General features: G+C 52.9%; 2 protein-coding genes across 2 annotated transcripts; one reads left to right on the top strand and one right to left on the bottom strand.

The window, feature by feature from the left end:
• Positions 1-2,039: 2,039 nt before the first annotated feature.
• Positions 2,040-7,991, bottom strand: LOC100082597 (chymotrypsinogen 2-like). The gene is made up of 8 exons (XM_029075582.2): positions 7,906-7,991; positions 6,785-6,973; positions 4,953-5,056; positions 4,127-4,206; positions 3,903-3,981; positions 3,078-3,258; positions 2,643-2,776; positions 2,040-2,266 (listed from the first exon to the last, which is right to left on the bottom strand). The coding sequence occupies exons 2-8, from the start codon at positions 6,900-6,902 to the stop codon at positions 2,105-2,107; spliced, it is 858 nt and encodes a 285-aa protein (XP_028931415.1). The 5' UTR covers positions 6,903-6,973; positions 7,906-7,991; the 3' UTR covers positions 2,040-2,104.
• A 7,643-nt stretch (positions 7,992-15,634) lies between these two features.
• LOC107547255 (chymotrypsinogen 2-like) lies at positions 15,635-19,621 on the top strand. The gene is made up of 7 exons (XM_029075586.1): positions 15,635-15,686; positions 16,777-16,880; positions 17,786-17,865; positions 18,238-18,316; positions 18,547-18,727; positions 18,824-18,957; positions 19,460-19,621. The coding sequence occupies exons 1-7, from the start codon at positions 15,635-15,637 to the stop codon at positions 19,619-19,621; spliced, it is 792 nt and encodes a 263-aa protein (XP_028931419.1).
• Positions 19,622-25,227: the final 5,606 nt, after the last annotated feature.

The following is a 25,227-nucleotide window of genomic DNA, read 5'->3' as shown; positions in this document are numbered from 1 at the left end:
TTCTAGATAAATAAAATTACAGATATGTACATAAGTGCTTTGGGTCTGGTCTTCGTGTCGGGGGCCAGGGGCAGCGAGCTTCATCTCTGTTAAATGGACGAATGAGTAGCTGCCGCCATCATGTGGTCCGGAGACTGCCCCCCTCTTTCCCCATCCCCCTCCTGGCTGGCTCCTCTGGCTCCAGGGGCCACCCACCCCTCCATCCTTTTTTAAAAATGGTGTTTGTTAAGTGCTTATTATGTGTCACGCGTTTTTCGAAGTGCTGGGGTCGATACAAGTTAATCGGGTCGGACACAGTCTCTGTCCCATGTGGACCTCACGGTGTAAGTAGTAGAGAGGAGGATCGAACCCCCATCTTACAGCTGAGTAAACTGAGGTACAGAGAAGTTAAGTGACTTGCCCAATTGGCAATTGGCAGAGCCGGGATTAGAACCCAGTTTCTCTGACTCTCAACCCCTGCTCTTTCCATAGGTCTGAGTGGAGGATGGCAGGGTACTCAATCGTATTTAGCTGCCGACATGTGGCAGAAGTATGGGTGAGAGGAAAAGGTGAGCACACAGGTCGTGGGCACACAGGGCACGGTTCGAGGGCACACAATAGAGGTGTAGATCCTACGTTCCCTAGCCCGAGTCATGGGCCAGGCTGGGCCCCGTAAACTTTGCAGACTCAGGAAGTACACGAGTGAATGATCTGTGGGGGCCAGTCGTGGCTCAGTGGAAAGAGCCCGGGCTTGGGAGTCAGAGTTCATGGGTTCGAATCCCGGCTCTGCTGCTTGTCAGCTGTGTGACTGTGGGCAAGTCACTTAATTTCTCTGTGCCTCAGTTCCCTCATCTGTAAAACGGGGATTAACCGTGAGCCTCACGTGGGACAACCTGATTACCCTGTATCTACCCCAGCGCTTAGAACAGTGCTCTGCACATAGTATGCGCTTAACAAATACCCACATTATTATTATGAATTAGGGACCCATGTCCAGATCCCCTTGCCTGAAATTTATTTTCATGTCTCTCTTCCCAGCTAGACTGTAAATGCCTCAAGGGCAGAGATCAGTGTGACTTAGTGAATAGAGTGTGACCCTAGGAGTCGGAAGGACCCGAGTTCTAATTCCAGCTCTGCCACATATCTGCTGTGTGAGCCTGGGGAAGCCACTTCACTTCTCTGGGCCTCAGTTACCTCCTCTGTAAAATGGGGATTAAGAGTGTGAGCCCCATGTGGGACAGGGACTCTGTCCAACCTGATGAATTTGTATCTAACCCAGTGCTTAGGACAGTGTTTGCTGCTTAACAAGTACCACTGTTATCATTATTTGGTCTACCAATTCTACTGTACTCTGTTGGAGGCTTGGCCCAGCACTGTGCACACAGTAAGAGCTCAGTAAGTGCTGGGGTGTGAGCGGCATAATAATAATAATGATAATGGTATTTGTTAAGCACTTACTCTATGTCAAGCACTGTTCTAAGCCCTGGCGTAGTTACAAGCTAAGCAGGTTGGAAATAGTCCCTGTCCCACAGTCTTAATCCCCATTTTACAGATGAGGTAACTGAGGCACAGTGAAGTGACTTGCCCAGGGTCACACCTCAGGCAAACGGCAGAGCCGGGATTAGAGCCCAGGTGCTACTGACTCCCAAGGCCCGTGCTCTATCCACTAGACCATCCTGCTGGATAGCATGCCTGTGCTATGCTGGGCTCTGCTCCGGGAATGGGAGGAAAAAGCTGTGGGCCAGGGTCTCTGGATGCTGCCCCTCCCCAATCATTCACGGGAGGATGTTGAGCTGGAATGAGTCAGAACGAGAACCAAGGCACAGGAGGCATGATCCGCCGGTGGAAAGGGCAGATGGGCGCAAGCCCCGAGATCGAAGGGGCAGGTGTGAGGAAGCGACGATAGCAAACTCCAGAGAAAATGGTGATGCCGGGGTCCCTGGGTCTGGAGCATACAGGAAAGATAGGACTCAAAACTCAGAATAGAACCAGAGGCGAGAGGTGAGCCTCCACAACCCACCCTCACCATCACATCCACCATTGCAGGAGCATAGATTGTGTCTTTGTCTCAAACTAGTTATTATTGAATAACAGAAGCTGCTGCTGTATGGCTGCTGTTTGAGGCTTAGTTGTTGGCCAGGATCTCTTCCACCCAGGGCATGAGGTTGGTGACCCGGGCATACACCCCAGGAGTGGAGGTGGAGCAGGTGCCGCTGCCCCAGGAGACGATGCCAACCAGGGTCCAGGCCCCATCCTTCTCACACACCAGGGGGCCGCCAGAGTCGCCCTGTGGACACGGGGAGAGTGGGTGTCAGGCCGTTCTCTCAGAGGGGCAGGAGGCAGACTGGAAACAAGCTCCTGACAAGCCCCCGGCCAAGACGCTTCTTCCTGGATCCCTGTGGTTTAGCTTGGTGACCCCCTGCCTCACTGGGGGAATACGGGGTGATGAGGAGGACTGAGGGGAGGGTGGATAACTGGACACAGCAGAGAAAGGAAGTTCAAACCTGGAGGAACATCAGGGGGTGCTTGGGGAGCGAGAAATTGGAGAGAAGGGGATGGTCCCCTGGGGGGATTGAGGGGGAGAAAGGGGAGGTGCAGGGAGGGGAACGTGCACTAGTGATCAAGGAGGAGGAAGGAGGGACAGGGAAGGGGGAGAAGAGTACCATGCAGGAGGAAACACCACTGGCTCCAGCGCAGACCATTTCGTCGGTGATCTTGTTGCCCCAGAACTTCTTGCAGTCGTCGTTGGACAGGAGGGGCAGGCTGGCCTGCTGCAGCTTATCGGGAGTCTTGGAGTCTGGAGGACAAAGAGCGAAGAGAAGGTGAAGTCGGGCCTTAAAGCTCCTTGTGGACGGCAACCTGTCTACCAACTCTGTTACATTGCTCTTTCCCAAATGCTCGGTACAGTGCTCTGCATCTAGGAAGAGCTCCGTCAATACGTTCGATTGATTAATCGATGCCTCATCCCGCTCTAAGGCTCACTAGGACCCAGAGGGCCGACCACACTCATTCTCAGTCCCCCCAGTGGCAGTGTCCCCGGTGGAGGCCGAGCCCCGATGAGCCCCGGCCGCGGCCGCGGGATGGCGTCACAGACTCACTGGTGTGCTTGGTCAGGCCCCAGCCGGTGGTCACGCAGGTGGAGTCCACGGGGAACTCGTCGCTCGAACTGGGCAGGCACACGGGGGACACGGTATCGGACAGTTGGGCCGGGCTGGCCAGCCGCAGCAGCGTGATGTCACTGCGGATGGTGAACATGTTGAACTTGGGGTTCTTGAACACCTGGAAGGGGAGAGGGCAGAAGTGAAGCGAGGCCTTGCACGATCTGAGGAAGAGGCCCAGTCCAGCATGGTATTTACTCAACTCCTCCTGCGTGCAGAACACCTCACTGAGCACTGAGAAGAGTGCGATAGAGCTGCTGAGTTGTGGAAAACTCCTCCAAAGAGCGCCACGACCCACCAAACCCAAGCCTTCTAGCCCAGCCACCCACTCGGGCTCCCTTGACATTGGACATCCAGCTTGCCCCCTCAGATGTCCTGGGGCCCGGGGCCATGAGAAGCAGCATGGCTTAGTGGAAAGACCACGGGCTTGGGAGTCAGAGGTAGTGGGTTCCAATGCCGGCTCTGCCACTTGTGAGCTGTGTGACTTTGAGCAAGTCACTTAACTTATCTGGGCTTCAGTTACCTCATCTGTAAAATGGGGATGAAGACTGTGAGCCCCAGGTGAGACAACCTAATTTCCTTGTATTTATCCCAACACTTAGAACAGTGTTTGGCACATAGTAAGCGTTTAACAGTTCCTATCACTATTATGTTGTTCAGTTGGCCAGAGAGTAAGGCAGCACACAGAGAGCCGGGGCTCACGGGGAACACATCCATTTTGGCCCCCGAGCTAACCCAGGGCCGGAAGCCGGGGCCAGACCTTACCTTGGCGATCTTCAGGACCTGGATGTCCTCCTCTTCGGAACTGTGGTCGAACTCTCCGGCGATCACAAGATGGGAGGTGCTGAGGGTGAGAAAGCAGGAACGTGAGGGGGATAGGGGACCCCGCCCAACCGTTCCCCATGGCCAGGGTTTGAGGGACCCCCTGCTGAGGCTGAGTGAACAAGCCATGGAGGCCCGAAGGGAGGCCGGAGGGGAATCTTCGGTACCTGACGGCACAGTGGGCGGCGGTCACCACCCAGTCCTTGCTGATCAGGGAGCCCCCGCAGAAGTGGAAGCCAGTTTTGTCCTGTGGGAAGAAGGAGAGGGGCTCTGAGCAGAAGAGGATGGGAGAGCTGGGGAAGGGATGAGACTCATCAGTGGGGGTCTGTGGGGCCACCACCTGATCAATGGGCTTGGAGTTTGGCTCAAGCAGAAATGGGCTAAAAGGGGCTTTCCCTAGAAAAGCCTCTGGGCTGGAGATCCAGAGAGGTGAGAGGGTTTGAGCTGTCACCCCATGGCAGCTTAGAGAAACAGCATGGCCTAGTTGGTAGATAATGGGTCTGGGAGTCAGAAGGACCTGGGTTCTGATCCCTGCTCTGCCATTTGTCTGCTGCGTGCCTTGGGTAAGTCATTTCACTTCTTTGTGTCTCAGTTACCTCACCGGTAAAATGGGGATGAAGACTTGTGAGCCCTATGTGGGACAGAAAATGGGTCCAACCCGATTTACTTGTATCTACCCCAGCACTTAGTATAGCGCCTGGCACATAGTAAGCATTTAACAGGTACCATTATTATTATTATAACCAGGAAAGTCCAGAGCTGGAAGACCTCATTAGAGGGGAACAGGGTGGGCAGTGGCTGCCCCATTCACTCATTCTTCCTCTGCTGAGGTGCCCATAGCCCTGGTGAGCAAAGGGGGAAACCAGATTCTACTACCTGCAGGCTGTGGCCTTTGCTTCCCTGGCAAAATCATCTCAGCCTGGAGGCAGGAGTAGGAGCTGAACTGGGGCTTGGAGCTGGGACCCTTAAGCCCTAGGGAGACCGAGCTCCTACCTGCAGAGACACCTGCCAGGGCCAGGAGCCGGGCACGGCATCTTCACCGTTGACGATCCTGGAGAGGCCGCTCAGGACAGGCTGGATGGCGGGCACACCACAGCCTGTGGGCACAAGCAGAGGCATCAGGGTCACCTTTGTGAGTCTCGGGGAGATCACCATCCCAGGCAGGGCAGGAGCTGCGGCTGGGGAATCCCGGGCACCCAGCCAGCATCTCTAGGTGGAACGTTCAGGGGACCACCAGGAAATTGGGCCCTCCCTGCTGCAGGCGAGGGTGTGGGGACCAAAACCTAAGCCTACAGAGAGCAGTCTCTACCTCTGGTCACACAGAGGCCACCCCCCCCCCCCATTCTAATGGGATTGGAAACCCCCCCAAGATGCTGGTACAGACTGCTCCAGCCCAGGGCTCTTCCTTCCCTCTCTTGCCAGGCCCCCCCGAACTTCTCTTGCCCCTTTCCTGGAGCTCCACCCCTGCCTGCAAACCCCAGCAGTGGCTTGTCTCTGCCAACCAGGCCCTGCAATTTAGCTGAATATTCCACCAACACTGCCATCACCACCCTGACTGTCCCCACTGGTTTCTGTACAGCTTGGGCACATATGCATCAGGGTTTCTCTCTGCGTGACTTAGCCTCATTGCTAGCAGGAAAACCTGCTACAGGTGCCTGCATGAGGAAAACCTGCCAAGCTGAAAAAAAACAGAGACAGTGAGCAGTTCCCATCTGTTCCTAGCCTGGGCATCGTCTACCGGTTTCATTTTCAATAGACCAAAAAGGTCTTGAAAACCAGAGGGTTTTTTTTCCACAATGCAGCCCAGCAGGGCTGGCCTGGCCTACAGTGGGCTGTTGAAGACAAGGTAGCAAGCTTAATAATAATTGTGGTATTTGTTATGTGCTTACTATGTGCAAAGCACTGTTCTAAGCGCTGGGGGATACAAGGTGATCAGGTTGTCCCACGTGGGGCTCACAGTTTTAATCCCCATTTTACAGATGAGGGAACTGAGACACAGAGAAGTTAAGTGACTTGCCCAAGGTCACACAGCTGACTAGCGGCAGAGCCGGGATTAGAACCTGTGACCTCTGACTCCCAAGCCCGCGCTCTTTCCACTGTGCCACGCTGCTTCTCGATAATGTTGGTATTTGTTAAGCGCTTACTATGTGCAGAGCACTGTTCTAAACCCTGGGGTAGATACAGGGTCATCAGGTTGTCCCACGTGAGGCTCACAGTTAATCCCCATTTTACAGATGAGGTCACTGAGGCACAGAGAAGTTAAGTGACTTGCCCACAGTCACACAGCTGACAAGTGGCAGAGGGGGGATTCGAACCCATGACCTCTGACTCCCAAGCCCGGGCTCGTTCCACTTTCTTCAGATGACTCATTTGATTGTTGCTGCCCAGAGGTGCTGAGTGTCTGGTCCTTCCCCTTCGAGTCCATCTCTAGCCTGGACTCTAAATCCTATCCTGACCCCACTGTGGCCAGCGACCCGGATCAGGGGTTCGGATGCCCTGACTCTTGTCGACAAAGGTTAATCAGTGCTAACTTTGCTTAGGCTTTGAGCATAACTCTCACCTTATGCAGAGTTAGGGTGAATATTCTATTTTAAAGCAATGTTTCTCCTCAAGGAGACAGGCCTCTGGGTCCTGCCCCAGCCACATGTGGCCCCGAGCCTCACCTCTTTACGCTTCATCCGAGGACCAGAGAACCATCCAGCTTTCAGAGGAGAGCCAGAGGGCTCCATCTCCTGCCAACTAGCTCCGTTAAAGGAGAAGATGCTAATCAGACATCTGAGTCCCGGAAACTCCCCCGCCCTCATCCCAATAGATGAAAATCTTACCAAAGGAGGAGCCGACGAGGGCGAGGCAGGAGAGGAGCCACAGGAACGTCATGGTGCCGCAGACTGCGATGGGTGATCCTCCGGCCAGGCCGGCCCTATTTATATGTAGCCAAAGCATCAGTTGCGGGCTGGCCTGGTGCGCCGTGTTCCTCGCCCACCGCAGTGCCAGCCTCTCTGCTATCTGGAGACCTTGGGGTGAAGAGTGGACACTTGTATTTGCCTTTGATTACTTAATGACATTCTGAAGTGTGCCAGAGCCCAGCTCAAGGCCAAGAAAGAAAGCCTGTCCCCAACCCTGGGACAACGACAGCTGCTGCCCATTAACTCAGGTGCAGTTTGGGGACCACCCTAGGGATCGAGCCCAGAGCAGCAAACACTTCGGTCCACCCCACCTCTCGGCCTGGACCCGTGCTTTCTGTAGTTTCCCCAGGGCTTAGTACAGTGCCTGGCACATAGTAAGCGCTTGATAAATACCACAATTATTATTATTCATTCATTCATTCAATAGTATTTATTGAGCGCTTACTATGTGCAGAGCACTGTACTAGTTCTTGTAGACCCCCTGCCAACTGCTGATGCTACCTGTGACCCCCACTCCCTAACCCCCGGAACTCCCTCCAGTGTTGTATCAAATTACCCACCCGCTCCCCCTCTCCATATCCTCCTTCCAGGTCAAATCATTCCAACAAACACTTTTAACACTTCGTTTCTACACCGTTCCTTAGCACTTACGTACAGCTCACCTCATATTCATTTGCACTTATTTTTCTATTTATCCTTCCCTTTTCCTGTTATCAGCAGCTGTGACTGTTCTTTCTCCTGCTCCCCCTTTTTGTAAATCTGCATCTGTAAGTCTCCCTCATTACACTGTAAGTTCTTTGAGCTCTCATACTGTTATCGTAGTCTTTCAAGTGCTTAGTACAGTGCTCTGCCCCTACCCAGTGCTCAGTACCACTGATTGCACTGGCTCCTCTGTGATAATGGGGAGGCCAGACAGATGAGCTGACCTTGTGGACTGGATGAGTCCCAACCCCCGCCCCCCCCAACCCTTCTTCTGGGCCAAACACCCCAGAAGAGAGAACCTGGCTGCAAAGCAGAAGATTCTTCCTGCTCTGATTCACCTTAGACAGGGGTCCCCGGCTCATAATGCTCTGCTGTGCTCCAGCTTCTCACAGGTTGTGGCATTTAGTAGATGAAAAGGAAGCCTCTGCTTCTTTTAAGGAACTAAAAAAACCACTCCTCTTTTCCCTCCCCCTGACCCAACCCCCGACTTTCTGGCCTGTGGTCCCCACCCCGAGGTGGACAGCCAGCGGGAAGTAGGTGTCAGGAGTTAGGAGATGGGGAAATAGGTGTAGCAGTGGGTTGAGGTTAAAAACTTGACCAAGGCAGCAGGCCCAGCTGCAGGCTTAAATCCATAAGTAACTCAGAACAGCCCAGCAGCTGCAGCCCTTTCCTTTCTGGGTTGAAGAAGTGTGAGCCACAAGGACGTTGGCCACAGTGAGAGACCAAGGGAGGTCACAAGTGGTTTTACAGACAGACATCTAACTGCATTAAGTTGAAACTCTTTACCATTAGCTTGAAGGCATGCATCTGGCTCTCTCCCTCCTACTTTTACCTCACTAATTTCCTACTACTATCCACTCAGCACACTCTTCTCTTCTATTGCCAACCTGCTCTCTGGGCCTCCATCTCAACTATCTTGTACTTAAACCCCCGCTCATATCCTCCCTCCACCCTGGAACTCCCTCCTCTTTGACATCTGACAGTCCACCACTCTCCCCACCTTCTAAGCTCTCCTAAATTTTCCTCTCTTCCATGAGGCCTTCCCTATCTAAGTCCTCATTTACTCCACCCACCCTTCCCTCTGGATTGACTATGCACTTGGCCATGTATCCAGAGAAGCAACGTGGTTCAGTGGAAAGAGCCCGGGCTTGGGAGTCGGAGGTCATGGGTTCAAAACCCTGCTCTGCCGCTTGCCGACTGTGTGACTTTGGGCAAGTCACTTAACTTCTCTGTGCCTCAGGTACCTCATCTGGAAAATGGGGATGAAGACTGTGAGTCCCACGTGGGACAACCTGATCACCTTGAATCCCCCCAGCGCTTAGAACAGTGCTTGGCACATAGTAAGCGCTTAACAAATACCACCATTATTATCCCTTAAATTTATCCCTTAAATTCTGTTACTCACCCCAACCCCACAGCCCTTATATATATAGGACTGTGTCCAACTCGATTTGCTTGTATCCACCCCAGTGCTTAGTATAGTGTCTGGCACACAGTAAGAGCTTAACAAATGCCATCATTATTGTCATTATATACTTATAATACTTTTATTTCCCCTCCCTGTAATATTTCTTTGATTTTTGTCTTCCACTGACTGTATTAGTTCACTGTGGGCAGGGATTGTGTTAACCAACTCTATTTGTATTTTCCCAAGCGTTTAGTACAGCGTTCTGCACAGAGTAAGGACTCAAATACCACTGATGGATGGATGGATGGATGGATGGATTGCAGCTGCCTGAGAGGCAGAGTGGGCGGCCCCAGGCAGAATCACATTCAACTTTCCCTCTCTAGAGGGCAGGAGTGCTTTGCTCTTCAGCTCCCTGAATCTCCTGGTTTGTATCTCTCAACTCCAGGCAGAAAGAGACAAAGCCTCAAGAAGGAGACTTGGAGGGAGAGAGAGATCAAAGAGCATCTTAATCAATCAGCAGTATTTACTGAGCACTTAGTGGGAAGCGGCGTGGCTCAGTGGAAAGAGCCTGGGCCTTGGAGTCAGAGTTCATGAGTTCGACTCCCCGCTCTGCCACTTGTCGGCAGTGTGACTGGGGGCAAGTCACTTAACTTCTCTGTGCCTCAGTTACCTCATCTGTAAAATGGGGATTAACTGTGAGCCTCATGTGGGACAACCTGATTACCTTGTATCTACCCCAGCGGTTAGAACGGTGCTCTGCACATAGTAAGCGCTTAACAAATACTAACATTATTATTACTCTGTGAAGAGCACTGAAGTAAACACTTGAGCAAGTACAAAGGGATTATTAAACCTGTCCCCTACCCTTAAGGAGTTTACAATCTAGCAGGAGGAGGCAGATGCTAGAAAAGCAGCATAGTCTGGTGGAGAAAGCATAGGACAAGGAGTCAGGAGACCCAGATTCTAATCCCTGCACCACCTTTTGTCTGCTCTGTGACCTCGAGCAGATAGCTTAACTTCTCTGTGCCTCAGTTTTCTGCTCTGTGATCATGGGAATTAATTAACCGTGTTACCTCCCCATTAGAATGTGAGTCCCATGTGGGCAGGGATTGTGTCCCATCAGTTAATCAATCCATGGTATTTTTTGAGCCCTTCCCGTACTAAGCTCTTGAAAGAGTACAATAGAGTGAGAAGATTGATTCCTGCTGTGGGGGAGCTGACTATCTAGCAGGGGATAAAGTTCAGGTAGGAGAAGCAAGTGAGTATAAAGGTATGTACTTAAGGGTTGTGTGTGTAGTGGGGGTTGAATTCCATGGTAGGCAGATAACCCTCCAGATAGTCTGGCCTTTTTCCACCTTCCTTCTGGATCTGTGGAGGAGGAAGAGGAGGAGAAGGAGGAGGTGGTGGACTCAGCAAAGGGAAACCCACAGGACCTGGGTTGGGGACTGGGGAGGGCAATGGGTAGAGATAGCAAGGTTCTGGAAGAGATCTGCCTGGGCTCACCGAAGGGAAAGCAGGCATGGTAGGTCAAGGAGTATCTGCCAATGATTGAGTGCCCGTATGCAGAGCACTGTGCTAAGCCCTAGAGCAATTAGGGGGACCAGGATGAGCTGGATAAATGGTCTGGTTTCAGGCAAATTTGAGGCAAGCAGGTGGACATCCACAAAAAGGCAACCAAGTGTTGTGCTCACGCTGTGCTGGGTGCCAGCAAGACACTTGAGTTATCAAAGACATCTTGGTGGTCTGGTGTCTGCATGGGCTGCAGTGCCTCCCCCAACACACGCCAGGAATTCTGCCCTGAGCTGAGCCGCCTCTCCTCTATCCCAGCCAGCCCATGCTGCCAGCCGACCGACCTGGTGGTGCCTAGGAATGGAGGTGGCCCCCAGCCCAGTTGAGCTCTCTCCCCCTGCAGACTCATTTTCCCTATGAACTGAGGGGCTGAGCATTTAACCTTTGATCAGTCTTGTCTCAGCCAAACTGTAGGGACCTTCCTCCTCCCCTCCTCCTGCCCAGTGCCTGCGCCTTATCACTCCTTCCTGGATCCCCCACCCTTGCTTATGCACCTCACAGAATTTCACCTTGACAGCTTAATTCCACTCACAACGTGAGATCCTGCCAGGTGGAAGTTTTCCTTGAACCCATTTGAACTCATGTCCTTTCTTTCCATCCCTAGTTGTTCCCTTGGGAAGCCCCTGCTCTGACGTCTAGGCCGGAAGCTGGCTCATCCCCTCCCGCCCCCGGTAGGCACTGGAAGCTGGGGCAAGGGCCAGGGGAGCCCTGGGGGAGGGGGATGCAGTAGCCCACCTCCTTTCCCTCTACCATTCTTTCCAGATAGGGAAGCCAGTAGGGAACCTTCGGTTAAATACGATTGATTGATTGAGATTAAGCTCATTATGAGCAGGGAATGTGCCTGCCATTTTTGTTGTATTGTACTCTCCCAAGAGCTTAGTACAGTGATCTGCACTTAGTAAGCGCTCAATAAATACCATTTATTGATTGAGCAAAATGATGCATGCTGTGTTCTACCTACTCCCCCCACTCCCCAACCTGGAGGAGGAGGAAGCAGAGGGGCTGGACCACCCACAGTGGTCTTTCCCTCCTACAATCCCGGCTTGCCTCCTTCCCACCCTCCTTCCATCCCTGCCTCCCAGCCTCCCCCTGACTGAAGTTGGATGGGGGTTAGGGAGAGAGGGCTCCATCTGGAGCAGGGTGGTAAAAGCGCTCAGTACAGTGTGCTGCACACAGTAAAACACAAAGTGCTCAATAAATACCATTAATTGATTGATTAGTGATAGGAGTAGAGTCAGAAAGACTCTGCCCTGTCTGGTTGCTAGATGTCGGGTTAATCCACAGAATTATCTGTAGTACAACAGCAGACGTGCCTCCTGACATCTCGGCCTGGATTCCGGGCTCAAGGAAAATTGCCGGGCTCTGACAAAGCGAGCCGGGAGGGTTCTTGCAAGCTGAGGTGCAGCGTGCAGTGGCTTGCAAGATGTTACAGTAACAATCTATTTTTCTTCAGGATTTTTCATTCTGGGAGTTTGGTGTATTTTGCAGCCCGGCGTGAGAGCTATTTGATTTGGTGGGAGGCAGAGATAGAAGATATTTGATCTAGAAAAGCCTCTCAGTGGCCTCTGATACTTCCCGGGGACTTTGGGACAGATGACAAATGCATGGGCAAAGTTCTTCTGTCTCTCTCTGACTCTGTTTTCTCTCCATAAGTGTTCAGGAAGCCTCAGGGATAGGGTGGTATTTTTTCGAATTTCCACCCCATGGGGGTGGGCAGCCCAGTTTGCAGTTAGCCTGTAGGTCCCTACCAGCCAGTCAGCCAGGCAGTCAGCTGTATTTATTGAGTGCTTACTGTGTGCAGGGCACTGTACTAAGCACTTCAGAGAATACAATATCAGAATAAACAGACCCATTCCCTACCCGCAACGAGCTTACTGTCTAGAGGGGGAGAGTGATACAGGAGCGTTACAACATGGTCTAGTGAAAAGAGTCCAGGCCTGAGAGTCAGATGACCTGGGTTCTGATCCTGCCTCCATCAGTTGTCTGCTGTGTGACCTTGGGCAAGCCACTTTGCTTCTCTGGGCCTCAGTTACCTCATCTGTAAAATAAGGATTAAGACTGTGAGCTCCATGTAGGACATGGACTGTGTCCAACTGATTATCTTGTCTTTACCCCAGTGCTTAGGACAGTGCCTAGCCTATAGTAAGTGCTTAATAATTAATAATAATAATTATGTTATTTTGTTAAGCGCTTACTATGTGCAAAGCACTGTTCTAAGCACTGGAGTTGATACAAGGGAATCAGGTTGTCCCATTTGGGGCTCACAGTCCTAATTCCCATTTTACAGATGAACGAATGCTACTAACAGCTTAACAAATACTATTAAAAAAATACAAAACTGGATCAATCAGTCAATTGATGGTATTTACTGAGCACTTACTGTGTCCAGAACAGTGTACTAAGCATTTGGAAGAGTATAATACAACAGAGTTGGTGGACTCGTTCCCTGCTCACAATGAGCCTACAGGCTAGAGATTGTCTAATATCTAGTATAATCTATCTATCAGTCAGTGGTATTTATTGAGCACTTACTATGTGCTGAGCACTGTGCTAAGCAGTTGGGAGAGTATAATACAATAGTTTTTCCTAGTTTAGTTTTTTATTTTGGATGCTGACCCTCCCTCTGCCACTGTTCCTGCCACCGCATTCCACGGCTAAAGAGGTACTAGAGTTCTTGTGGACCCAGGAGGGGAAGGCCGTGGCTCTGAAGCAGTGTGGGGGATCAAGATCACCCAGAAAAAATGCTCTGGTTTCGGGAAGACTCTAGCCATTCAGGTGGACATCCACAAAATGGCGGCTGGGTGACATCCTCACGCCACGCTGGGGCTGGCTTAACACGTGAGCCATTTCGAGGGGCCGGTGTCCACACGGGCTGCAGTAGTCATCTCATGCTGGGAGTGCTGCCCTCAACTGGGACACCTCTTCTCTGCCCAGCCCAGACCACTCCAACAGCTGAGGCTTGGGGTTGGTCTGAGCAGGTGTGGGGATGGTGCGGGGCTTTGAAGGAGGAGGCCCCGGGTCCCGACTAGCTCTCTGCTCCTGCAGACTCAGTTTCCCTATGAGCAGAGGGGCACAGGTCCCATGTAACCCCCCCAGAGAGTCTGGCACTTGTCCCACCTTCCTTCCAGATCTGTGGAGTGGGAAGAGGAGAAGGAGAAGGCGGTGGACTCAGCAAAGGGAAACTCACAGGAGCTGGGTCGGGGAGTGGGGAGCGCAGTGGGTAGAGATAGCAAGGTTCTGGAAGGGAAAGCAGCTTGGGCCTCTTTCAACTTGACTATTTGCTCAGCCCAGGAATCTGCTCCTTCCCCCCACCTCCCTTCCCCACCCCCACCACTTCCTCCTCCATCTCGTCAACCCAGCTCTGTTTCCAGAAAGAATTTTTCCCAAGGAGTCAGGTACGTCCTATTGCAATACCTTGAAACCTGTCTTCTAGGCTGCTTTTCTGGGCCAGTAGATGCCTTTCTCAGTCAGGTGTGACACGAACAGCTGAGACACTTGTTGTTGCAGCAGGGATAAGGGGGACCCTAATCCGATGCTTAGCGGTGACTCTGCTAGCCGTTCCAGTCCATTGTGTTGGAGGGAAATACCCATTGCAGGCTACCTGACCTCTAGCTTCCCTCCTGCCCGTATGGAGAAGGGACCACTTGCCTAAGCGGGCCGTCTCGGCTCAGGAAGCAGCCGGCGAGAGCGGCAGAGTTCCCTGCACCACACTACTGTCAGCACTGTCTCCGCTGATCGCTGTTCGTTCTCTGAAACACTGGACCCCCAAGATGCACGTGATGTCACCCCCGCTACGGTGACATGCAGGGTGTCACCCGGCTGCCATTTTGCAGGAATCCACTCGTGGTGGCTAGAACTGGGATGTTTCTCTGAGGTACCCAGACCCCTCGCTTTACTCCAGAGCTTCTACTCTCCTTTCCCAGTTCGGCGTAAAGTCCTCCTGCACAGACCCCGAGCCTCAGAACTCGGAGGGAGGCTCGGATGCCGAAAATCTAGCCATCCTATCCTGAGAGCTCTGGGAAGTCCTGGTGTCAGATTTATTTAGAAGGGTGCCCTCTAGCCTTGGGGGAGCAGAGTTTCCTGAGCCTCAGGTATGGCCCTGAACAGATTTAGGCTTGGCAGAAGCGCCCATGAAATTACACACAGTATGCTGGGTATTTAATGTATTGAGATGATGTCACGGCTTGGGCCAGAGGTGGAGCACCCCAAAGCTTTCACTCCTCTGTACTAAGCACTTGGAAGACTATACTAGAGGAAGCAGACATGATTCCTACCCTCCAGGAATAGCATGGCCTAATGGAAAAAACCCTGAAAGCCAGGAGATGTGGGATCTAATCCCAGCTCTGCCATGAGCCTGCAAGTCATTTCATATCTCTGGACCTCAGTTTCCTTCTCTGGAAAATGGGGATTCAAAACATGTTCTCCCTTCCTCAGACTGTGAATCCCATGTGGGACAGGCACAGTGTCCATTCTGTATCTTTCCTAGCTCTTAGTACAGTGCTAGGCACATAGTAAGTGCTTAGCAAATATCTTAATTATTACAGTCCAGTGGGGGAGCCAGACATTAAAGTAATGATTGTGTACGGATCTCCCAGGTCCTGACTTGGGTGTCAGCCGGGCTCAGCTCTGCTGGGAGAAAACCTTGATTTTCGAGGCGTCCCCGACCCCCTGCCTCTGTGGGCCTGACTGTGCCCGGCACCCCCAACCTCTGTGCCCCTGGCTGGCCTGGAGGTCCCTGGTTGGCCGGGAGCTCCCTGCCCCTGTCTCTCCATCCCTGACTGGCCCGAGGCTCCCCAGCCCTGTCTCTGCTCCCCGTGCTGGCCAGGAGCGGGGCACCAGCTGAGATGGTGGGCCAGCCCAAGTCTGCGTTCCTAGGTCCTTGGGGACCTCATCCAGGGCAACAGGTGCAGGTTTCCCAGTGCTTCCGGGCCCTGGTTGGGTCCCCTCGGGCGGCTGAGACCTGGGCCTTGGAGAACTCTGCAGCCAAGGTCTCTGGATAACAGACCAAAGAACACGCCCGCCCCCCAACCAATCCTTCATAAAGAGCTAAACGTCCCCACCTTGGGGCACTCATCCCAGGCGGTGGCACCATGGCGTTCCTGTGGCTCTTCTCCTGCCTCGCCCTCATCAGCACCTCCTACGGTAAGGCCTCAAGACCACCCCTCCAGCCCAGGGGGCAGCAGCTCACAGAGATGGACGGTGCAGGGCCGGTCTCCTCCCCACCCCCTACCCAACACAGGAAGCCAAGTCCGGGAGAAAGGCTCAAGCGTCGACAGGCTCGGGGCCACAGACCCAATCGATCAATCATCAATCTATCAGTTGTATTTCCGGAGAGCTTACTGTGGGCAGTGTGCTGTACTAAGCCCTTGGGAGAGTAGAATACAGCATATAACAGAATCGGTAGACACGATCCCTGCCCACGATGACCTTCCAATCTGGAAGGGGAGACAGACATTAATATAAATAAATTACTGGTATGTTTGTAACTGCTGTGAGGCTGAGGGAGGGGTGAGTAAAAGCAGCAAATCAGGGGGCTGCAGGGGGAGAAGAGGAAATGAGGGCTTAGTCTGCGAAGGCCTCTTGGAGATGTGCTTTCAATAAGGCTTTGAAGGAGGGGAGGGTAATTGTCTGTCGGATATGAAGAGGGAGGGTGTTCCAGACCAGCAGCAGAGGTTTGTGGCCAGACAGACAAGATAGAGGTAGAGTGAATAGATTGGCATTAGAGGAGTGAAGTGTGCGGGCTGGGTTGTGAGAGTAGAGCAGGTAGATGAGGTAGGAGGGGGCAAGGTGATTGAGTGCTTTAAAGGCCCAGGTAAATAGCTCAGGGCTGGGGCAATGGAGAGTTCAGAGGACTGAACACAGGAGGCCTGTGAATAAGCCAGGACACTTGAAACCGTAGGGAGCTCGGCACTCTTGGGCGAGCCGAGCTCCCTCTTAGGCTTGAGTCTGGGATGCTGCTCCCTCTCAGGAGACGGTTCAGTACAGCGCTCCCCATCAAGGAAGGCCTGGTATAGTGCTCCTTGTCAGGGATGGACCAATATTCCCTTAATAAACGCTGTTGGTGATAGTGAAAGTCAGACTGTCGTTGGTGATAGGGGAGTGTTGCAGTGGTCCACCCCCGGCAGAGGTGGTCTCCAAACTCACTGGTCCCCAGGGGGAGTGAGACCCTCCCCTGAGCGGGAGCCAGGAGCAGCAACCCAGCTGCCCTGACTCCGTGGCTCGGTGCCCACAGGGTGCGGCGTGCCCACCATCCAGCCCGTCGTGACTGGTCTTGCTAGGATTGTCAATGGCGAAGATGCCGTTCCCGGATCCTGGCCCTGGCAGGTGTCTCTGCAGGTAGGAGTTCAGCCTCCCTCCAGTCCTGCCCACCTCTCTCCCCTTCTTCCCTCTGTCCCGGACCGGGCACTGATCTGGCCGCAAAACCCAAGGGAACCAACTTTGAAGACAGGGACAGGGAAAGCCTCTGGCCTCCTCATCAGGTCCCCTTGCCCAGCTGCCTCCCTCACCAGGCCCTCTCTTCCGACCCCCTTACCTGGCCCGGGAGAAGCATGAGGAGCCCAGCGGAGCGAGGCTGTCCTCCAGCTCGGCTCCCAGACTACTGTATCCTGCCCCGGTCCGAGATGAAGCAGCAGCATGGCCTAGTGGGTAGAGCACGGACCTGGGAGTCAGAAGGACCTGGGTTCTCATCCCAGCTCCATCACTTCACTTCTCTGTGTCTCAGTTACCTCATCTGTAAAATGAAAATTAAAGCTGTGAGCCTCATGTGGGACAGAGACTGTGTCCAACCCGATTAGCTTCTATTTACTCCAATGCTTAGAACAGTGCCTGGTGCATAGTAAGCACGTATCAAATACCATTAAAAAAATGCCCAGAGAGCTCCATGAACCTGTCCCCAGCAGATGAAGTGTCCAGGTTCTTTCTCACCTCCCCAGCTGCAGACCCAGTGCCCCCAAACACCGGCCGTGGCCGTGCCGGCCCCGGCCCCGACCCCTGAAGCCATCTTCGGGCCAACCTTTCCCCCAGTGCCCTGGCCGAGGGCTCAGTCCCCCACAGCAGGGACCACGGCAGGAACTGCAGTTGTGTCCTCCCTAGCTGGATTGTGGTTTGCTCTGGTCAATGTCCCAGCAGGCTCCGGGGTTCCGCTGGAGATCTCCTGGTCTCCAAGGCCAGAACTGCCTTTCCCAGGGCCTCACAGGTCTGATCCTGTCCGATGACCAGTGGTTTTCTGCTCCCACGCCCAGGACCGGACCGGCTTCCATTTCTGCGGAGGCTCTCTGATCAACGAGAACTGGGTGGTGACCGCCGCCCACTGCAACGTCAGGTACTGGGCAGTGACTACCGCCCTATAGGCTTCCCCGGAGACGGCTCAGCCCGGCCCCGCATCTGTCTGCCCTCGGGAGCGGTCAGGCAGCGCCGGTGGCCCAGCCTCCGCTTGAGATGATAATGAACAAAGCCACTGAAGCCCTTAGACAGGAGCAGTACCCTTCTGGACGTTCCGGTTGGGGTGGACCCTGGGCGGTCAGCGGGGTCCCCTGCACCGTCAGTGATATGGCCGACGGTCATTCAGAGATGCAGCCCTCATTTGGTCAGCAGGATGGTCTCTGGGTGGTCAGTGGGGAGGCCCCAGGGGGGCGGAAGACAGGGAAGCCCCCACCTTTCACCTCCCTGTCCCTGCTCTGCCATGTCTGCCTAGAACGTCTCACCTCGTGGTCGCTGGAGAGTTTGACCATGGCTCTGATGCAGAGGACATCCAAGTCCTGAAGATCGACAAGGTACAGCAGGAGAGCTGGAGAGCTGGGAAACCAGGGAGTGGGAAGAGCTGGGGGAGTACAGGCTGGCCGGGCACCAGGAGGGCCTGACTGGCTACCACCCCTCCTCATCATCTCTGACGCCATTCTCCAGCACCCCTACCAAGGCTCCCTCTACCCCTAACACTGCTCCCCCCATCACCACTCCCCCTACCCCTGATTTCCCTCACCCCTTCCCCCACTCCCTCCCACAGGTGTTCAAGAACCCCAAGTTCAACATCCTGACCATCCGCAATGACATCACCCTGCTGAAATTGGCCAGCCCTGCCCACCTCACCGACACTGTGTCCCCCGTGTGCCTGCCCCAAGCCGGCCAAGACTTCCCCGCGGGCTCCACCTGTGTCACTACCGGCTGGGGCAAGACCAAGCACAACGGTCAGTGCTAGGCTCGCCCCAGAGGAGGTATACCTGTGGCCTTGAGGGCCCGGATGCTGCCGGGACCCTTCTCATACCCCGTCTGCCTCCTTCCAGCCCTGCTTACGCCCAAGAAGCTGCAGCAGGCTGCCCTGCCCCTCCTGTCTAACGAAGAGTGCAAGGAGTTCTGGGGCAGCAAGATCTCCGATGTCATGATCTGCGCTGGAGCCAGTGGTGTTTCTTCCTGCATGGTACTGTTACCGCCATCCCCTCCACCTTCTCCCGATGGCTTCCTTCACCTACCACCCTCTCCCCCCGCCCCGCCCCACAACACCCAAACACCAGGGCCCAGGACACCCGCACCAGTCTATGGGGCCCCTCTTCCCAAAAGGCCCTGGGATGCCGTAGCTCTGGCCCATTATCCCATTTCCTCACCTGAGCCCCCCAGTCCCAATCCTCCCCAATACCTTCTTCTTTTGAGTTCTTCCCATCAGTCTTATCGGGCATCTTCTCCCACTCAGAGGGCGAGTCACCGCGCCTCAGCTCCTCTCCCTCCTTCCTGTTGGCCTTCCTCCCTGACCCCTGACCCCTTACCCTAGTCCAGGGGAGTGAGGGGGAGCGAGGGGTGAGGGCTGGCCCTGGGGAGGAAGTAACGGCTGTGCTTTTTGGCTCTGGCCCAGCAGACTGTCAGGCAGAGTCTCTTGCCCCTGTGGGGAGGCTCATCTGAGACCCTCTCTCCCTCTGCGTCTCCAGGGCGATTCTGGTGGCCCCCTGGTGTGTGAGAAGGATGGGGCCTGGACCCTGGTGGGCATCGTCTCCTGGGGCAGCGGCACCTGCTCCACCAGTACTCCTGCCGTGTACTCCCGGGTCACCGAGCTCATGTCCTGGGTGCAGGACATCCTGGATGCCAACTAAATCTCCTTTGGCAGTGCCAGTGCAGGTGGTTGGCTCTGTGTGAAACCCCAATAAATGTGGTGGTGAAGCAGCAGCTTCATGCACTGTGTGCGTGTGTGTGTGTGTGTGTGTGTGTGTGTGTGTGTGTGTGAATGCATGCCCACCCAGGATCACGTGCTTACCCCTCCACTCTGATTGGGTTGTCCTTCCCACAACCTTTCCCACCACACACGAACCCCTTTCCCCCCACCATAATAATAATAATTGTGGTATTTGTTAAGAGCTTACTATGTGCCGGGCACAATTCTAAGCACTGGGGTAGATACAAGCTAATCAGACACACAGTCCCTATCCACTGTGTGACTCACAGGCTTAATCCCCATTTACAGATGAAGTAACTGAGGAATAGAGAAGAGAAGTGATGCCCAAAGTCTCGCAGTGCACAAATGGCGGAGCTGGGATTAGAACCCAGGTCCTTCTGGCTCCCAGGGCTGTGTTCTATCCCCTAGGCCATGCACACATCTTTCCTCTGCCCCAAATCCATGGCGGAAACAAGATCCGGAGGGAATAAGCCCTGCCTGGCCTGTGGCCCTGGGAGAAGGGCAAGAGTGCAGGAGGATCTTGGAGAGCGAAACGCCCAAGGGTCATATTCCATCTGTCTCCCCGAGGGTCCAGCTGTCTTCCCCCCACTCTCATTCTCCCCTCGTGTCCCTGTCCCCCCAGACAGTGGGCACTACGGGGCAGCACAGGGGCCTCTGGGGTAGGAGCGAGTGGTACTGGGGTTTTACAAAGAGTTCACTCAAGAGAGAACCATCCCAACCCCAACTGCTGCCCCTTCCCAACCTTACCGGGCTACATGACTTCCCCAACCTTACCATCTACACCAAGTCTACGTGACCTCCCCAAACTTACTGTCCACACCAGATCTACCTGACTACACCAGGTCTGCATGACCTCCCCACCCTTACAGTCTACATCAGGTCTACAAGACCTGGGCTCTTTACAGGCAATAGAAACAGTCAGTCTTTGGGGTAAATCCACTTTGAAATGACCTGCAACTTCATCAAGTCAAAAATATGGATACATCCCTTTCAGCTTTATAAATAGCTTAAATTATACTGTCCACAGATGAGAGGCAATGAGTAAATCTGCAGGAACAACTGACGGTAGCAAGTTCTTATATAACATCTTCCAAGATGACTAATGCTTTCCCCAAAATTGCCCAAAAGTCTCACTCTCTAGAAGCCATCTTATTTAATTTTGACATGATATCTCTAAACTCTCCCCTAAGTTAAAATGTCTCATAGAAAGCCCCCTAGCATGAACAAAGTTGAAGAGTGGCTGGCTCGTCCCCTCCCTGCCTGAGTCTGTTCAGCCTCTGCTCCTGGGTAGGTCGTGAGGAGAGGCTAACGGCAGGACAGACCTGAGAGCCCAGGCCCACAGGGCCACCCTGGCAGACTCTGCCCCGGAGATGGTGTCTGCCCTTTAGCGGACTGCATTCAGGGGAAAGACTGAGCTCTTTGAAGTGGTTTTTGAGGGCATCATGATCCCCTGTGGCCTCCTCATCCTCCTGGGACCCATCTTGGCCTCCAGAGGCCTGCTAATAATAATAATAATTATTATGGTATTTGTTGAGTGCTTAATATGTGCAGAGCACCATTCTAAGCACTGGGGTAGATACAGGGTAATCAGATTGTCCCACGTGGGGCTCACATTTTTAAATCCCCATTTTTAAAACAAGGTAACTGAGGCACAGAGAATTTAAGTGACTTGCCCAAGGTCACACAGCAGACAAGTGGCAGAGTTGGGATTAGAACCTGTGGCCTCTGACTCCCAAGCCCGTGCTCTTTCCACTAAGCCACGCTGCTTATCATCCCACCGTCTGCCCAGGCCCCGGTGCCTCTCCCATCCCCAGACACCTTTTGCATCTTGCCCAGTCTTCGCCTGCCAGGCGGAGTACAGAGGCATCAGGACCCTGAGAAACAGCATGGCCTAGTGGATAGAGCATGGGCCTGAGAGTCAGAAGGACCTGGGTTCTAATCCTGGATCCTCCACCTGTCTACTGGGGGATCTTGGGCAAGTCACCCAACTTCTCTGTGCCTCTGTTACCTCATCTGTAAAATGAGAATTAAGACTGGGAACCCCACGTGGGACATGGACTCTGTCCAAACTGATTACTTGTTATCTTTTACTTGTTCTCTACTCCAGCACTTAGAACAGTGCCCGCACATAGTAAGCACTTAACAAATACCATAAAAAAAAGAGCCATGGGATGGGAGTCACTGGATCCCCATGGCTTCCAGAGAGCCACAGGCAGCAGTGCTGATGTCAGCAGCTTTCTTATCTTCCTGGGAGCTTCCTTTAGTGGGGGGTGGATTGGGAGATTTTGCCAGTCGGATCGACATTCAAAATGTAAAACAGCTGTTGGCCCTGGCAGGCTACCGCAAGACTTTTCCTCTGCACCCCCTCCCTTCTGTATCACCTAGGCACTTGGATCCGTATCTTTTAAGTACTTGATAGAATAATAATAATGTTGGTATTTGTTAAGCGCTTACTATTCACTGTTCTAAGCGCTGGGGTAGATACAGAGTAATCAGGTTGTCCCACGTGAGGCTCACCGTCTTCATCCCCATTTTCCAGATGAGATCACTGAGGCACAGAGAAGTGAAGTGACTTGCCCACAGTCACACAGCCAACAAGTGGCAGATCTGGGATTCGAACCCATTACCTCTGACTCCCAACCCCGGGATCTTTCCACTGAGCCACACTATCCTCACCCCACAGCAGTTTTGTATCTATGCACAATTTATTTCATTGTCTGTTTTCCCCTCTAGACTGTAAGCTCCTGGTAGGCAGGGAACATTCTACCAATTCTCTTCTTTTGTACTCTCTCAAGTGCTTAGTACCGTGTTCTGCATGCATTAAATGCTCAGTAGATGCCACTGATTGATGGGGAGCCCTCACGGAGGGTTTGTCATCATGTTAGTGGATTGGGCTGTGCCCTTTTTCATCCCTCCAAGCCATGTTCCCACTGGGGCACAGTGAGCAGTGAATCAGTTGGCAGGCAGGAGGGCAGGATACGTTTTAAAGTGCGTGTGAGAAGCAGCATAGCTTAATGGCTAGAGCATGGGCCTGGGTTCTAATTCCAGCTCTGCCACTTATCTGCTGTGTGACCTTGGGCAAGTCACTTAACTTTTCTGGCCCTCAGTTACCTCCTCTGTAAAATGGGAATTAAAAATCTGAGCTCCATGTGGGTCAGGGACTGTGTACAGTCTGATTAGCTTGTATCTGCCCCACTGCTTAGAACAGTGCTTGGCACAGAGTAAGCACTTAACAAGTACCATAATATTATTATGTGAAGGTCACTACTGCCTAGTGGCGACTGTGCGCTGAAGCACCGTGACTCAACAGTCATTGCCTCAGTAGCGTTCGGTAGGTGTTTTTCACTGGACACATTAGCCAGCTACTTTGGGGGTTCCTGCTGGGTCTCTCCACTCTGTGGAACATTCTAGATGGTTCTTCAACCAGAAACTTTTACCACTGATGGCATAGCCCCATCAGGCACTCCCTTACTGGAGGAGTCCAGACTAAAACTCAGGTGTCCCGATTCTCAGAGCCGAGCCCTTCCCACTGGACCAGAAGCATAACTGCGCTACTGTACACAGGCCAGGAAACAAGATCTGTACACACAAAATGGAGGCAGCAGAAAGAGCACGGGCTTGGGAGTCAGAAGATTTGGGTCAGAGAAGCAATGTGCCTAGTGGATAGAGCAGGGACTTGGAAGTCAGAGGATTTGGGTGAGAGGAGCAGCGTGGCCTAGTGGATAGAACACGGGCCTGGGAGTCAGGAGGTCATGGGTTCTAATCCCCACTCCACCACTTGTCTGCTATGTGACCTTGGGCAAGTCACTTAGCTTCTCTGTGCCTCAGTTCCCTCATCTGTAAAATGCGGATTAAGACCGTAAGCCTTCTGTAGGACAGGGACTGTGTCCAACCCGAATACCTTGTATCTACCTCAGCACTTAGAACAGTGCGTGGCACATTTTAAGCACTTAACAAATACCATAATTGTTATTATTATTATTATTTGGTTTCAAATCCCAGCTCTGCCACTTGCCTTGCTTGGCCAAGTCACTTTACCTCTCTGTGTCTCAGTTACCTCACCTGTAAAATGGGGATTCAGTGTTTGTTCTCCCTCCTGTGAGCCCCCCGTGGGACGTGATTATCTTGTATCTCCCCCAGCACTTAGTACAATGCTTTGCACAGAGTAAGCACTTAAAAATACAGTTATGATTATTGTCTGCCATGTGACCTTGGGCAAGTCACTTATCTTCTCTGGGCCTCAGTTACTTCAACTGTAAAATGGGGATTATGACTATGAGCCCTCTGGGTTAGGGACTATTCATCCTGACATAGTAAGTGCTTAACAAATACCATTATTATCTTGTATCTACCCCAGTGCTTAGAACAGTGCCCGGCTCGCTTAACAGAACCATTAAAAAACCCCCCAAAACTGAGCACCCAATTTTGGGGCCATAATTTCTCTGGACCAGCGAGGCCTGCTGCATCCGTTCTAATGTGTAAACATAATGTATCGGTAAGCATCGATTTTGACAACCTGCTTGTGATTTAGCTCATTATGGGCAGGCACATAATGTCCCGCTGTAGGCTGATCTGTTGAACTGTACTCTCCCAAGCGCTTAATACAGTGCCCTGTACATGGTAAGCGCTCAAGGACCACCACCGATTGCTCCATTAAACATGAACTTCTCTCTGGTACCAAGGGGGTCGAGAGCCTGTCAATGGGCAGGGATTGTCTCTATCTGTTGCCGAACTGTCTATTCCAAGCGCTTAGTATAGTGTCTGCACATAGTACGCATGGCTCAGTGGAAAGAGCATGGGCTTGGGAGTCAGAGGTCATGGGTTCGAATCCCGGATCTGCCACTTGTCAGCTGTGTGACTGTGGGCAAGTCACTTCACTGTGCCTCAGTTCCCTCATCTGTAAAATGGGGATTAAGACTGTGAGCCTCATGTAATAATAATAATAATGTTGGTATTTGTTAAGCGCTTACTAGGTGCAGAGCACTGTTCTAAGCACTGGGGTAGACACAGGGGAATCAGGTTGTCCCACGTGGGGCTCACAGTCTTAGTCCCCATTTTACAGACGAGGTAACTGAGGCACAGAGAAGTTAAGTGACTTGCCCACAGTCACACAGCTGACAAGTGGCGGGGCAGGGATTCGAACCCATGACCTCCGACTCCACAGCCTGTGCTCTCTCCACTGAGCCACGCTGCTGCTCTAGGACGAGCTGATTCCCCTGTAATGTTGGTATTTGTTAAGCGCTTACTATGTGCCGAGCACTGTTCTAAGCGCTGGGTTAGACACAGGGGAATCTGGTTGTCCCACGTGGGGCTCACAGTCTTAATCCCCATTTTACAGATGAGGGAACTGAGGCACCGAGAAGTGAAGTGACTTGCCCAAAGTCACACAGCTGACAAGCGGCCGAGCTGGGATACCTACCCCAGCCTTTAGAACAGTGCTCTGCACATAGGGAGCGCTTAACAAATACCAACATTATGATTATAGTAAGCGCTCAATGAATGAAATGAAAGAATAAATGAGAGGAT

This window comes from Ornithorhynchus anatinus, chromosome 11 (assembly GCF_004115215.2).
Source record: "Ornithorhynchus anatinus isolate Pmale09 chromosome 11, mOrnAna1.pri.v4, whole genome shotgun sequence".
In the NCBI taxonomy this organism is placed as follows: Eukaryota; Metazoa; Chordata; class Mammalia; order Monotremata; family Ornithorhynchidae; genus Ornithorhynchus; species Ornithorhynchus anatinus.
This window is presented reverse-complemented; position numbering and strand designations above follow the sequence as displayed.

Bases quoted from the DNA above. Each gene is read 5' to 3' on its own strand.
- LOC100082597 (XM_029075582.2), bottom strand. From the start codon at position 6,902: ATGCTTTGGCTACATATAAATAGGGCCGGCCTGGCCGGAGGATCACCC. The intron at 5,057-6,784 runs GTAAGATTTTCA...TTGTGCCCACAG, and splicing joins CCTCGTCGGCTCCTCCTTTG to GCTGTGGTGTGCCCGCCATC. The intron at 3,259-3,902 runs GTAAGGTCTGGC...CTCCCCTTCCAG, and splicing joins AGGTCCTGAAGATCGCCAAG to GTGTTCAAGAACCCCAAGTT.
- LOC107547255 (XM_029075586.1), top strand. From the start codon at position 15,635: ATGGCGTTCCTGTGGCTCTTCTCCTGCCTCGCCCTCATCAGCACCTCC. The intron at 17,866-18,237 runs GTACTGGGCAGT...ATGTCTGCCTAG, and splicing joins GCCGCCCACTGCAACGTCAG to AACGTCTCACCTCGTGGTCG. The intron at 18,958-19,459 runs GTACTGTTACCG...CTGCGTCTCCAG, and splicing joins GTGGTGTTTCTTCCTGCATG to GGCGATTCTGGTGGCCCCCT.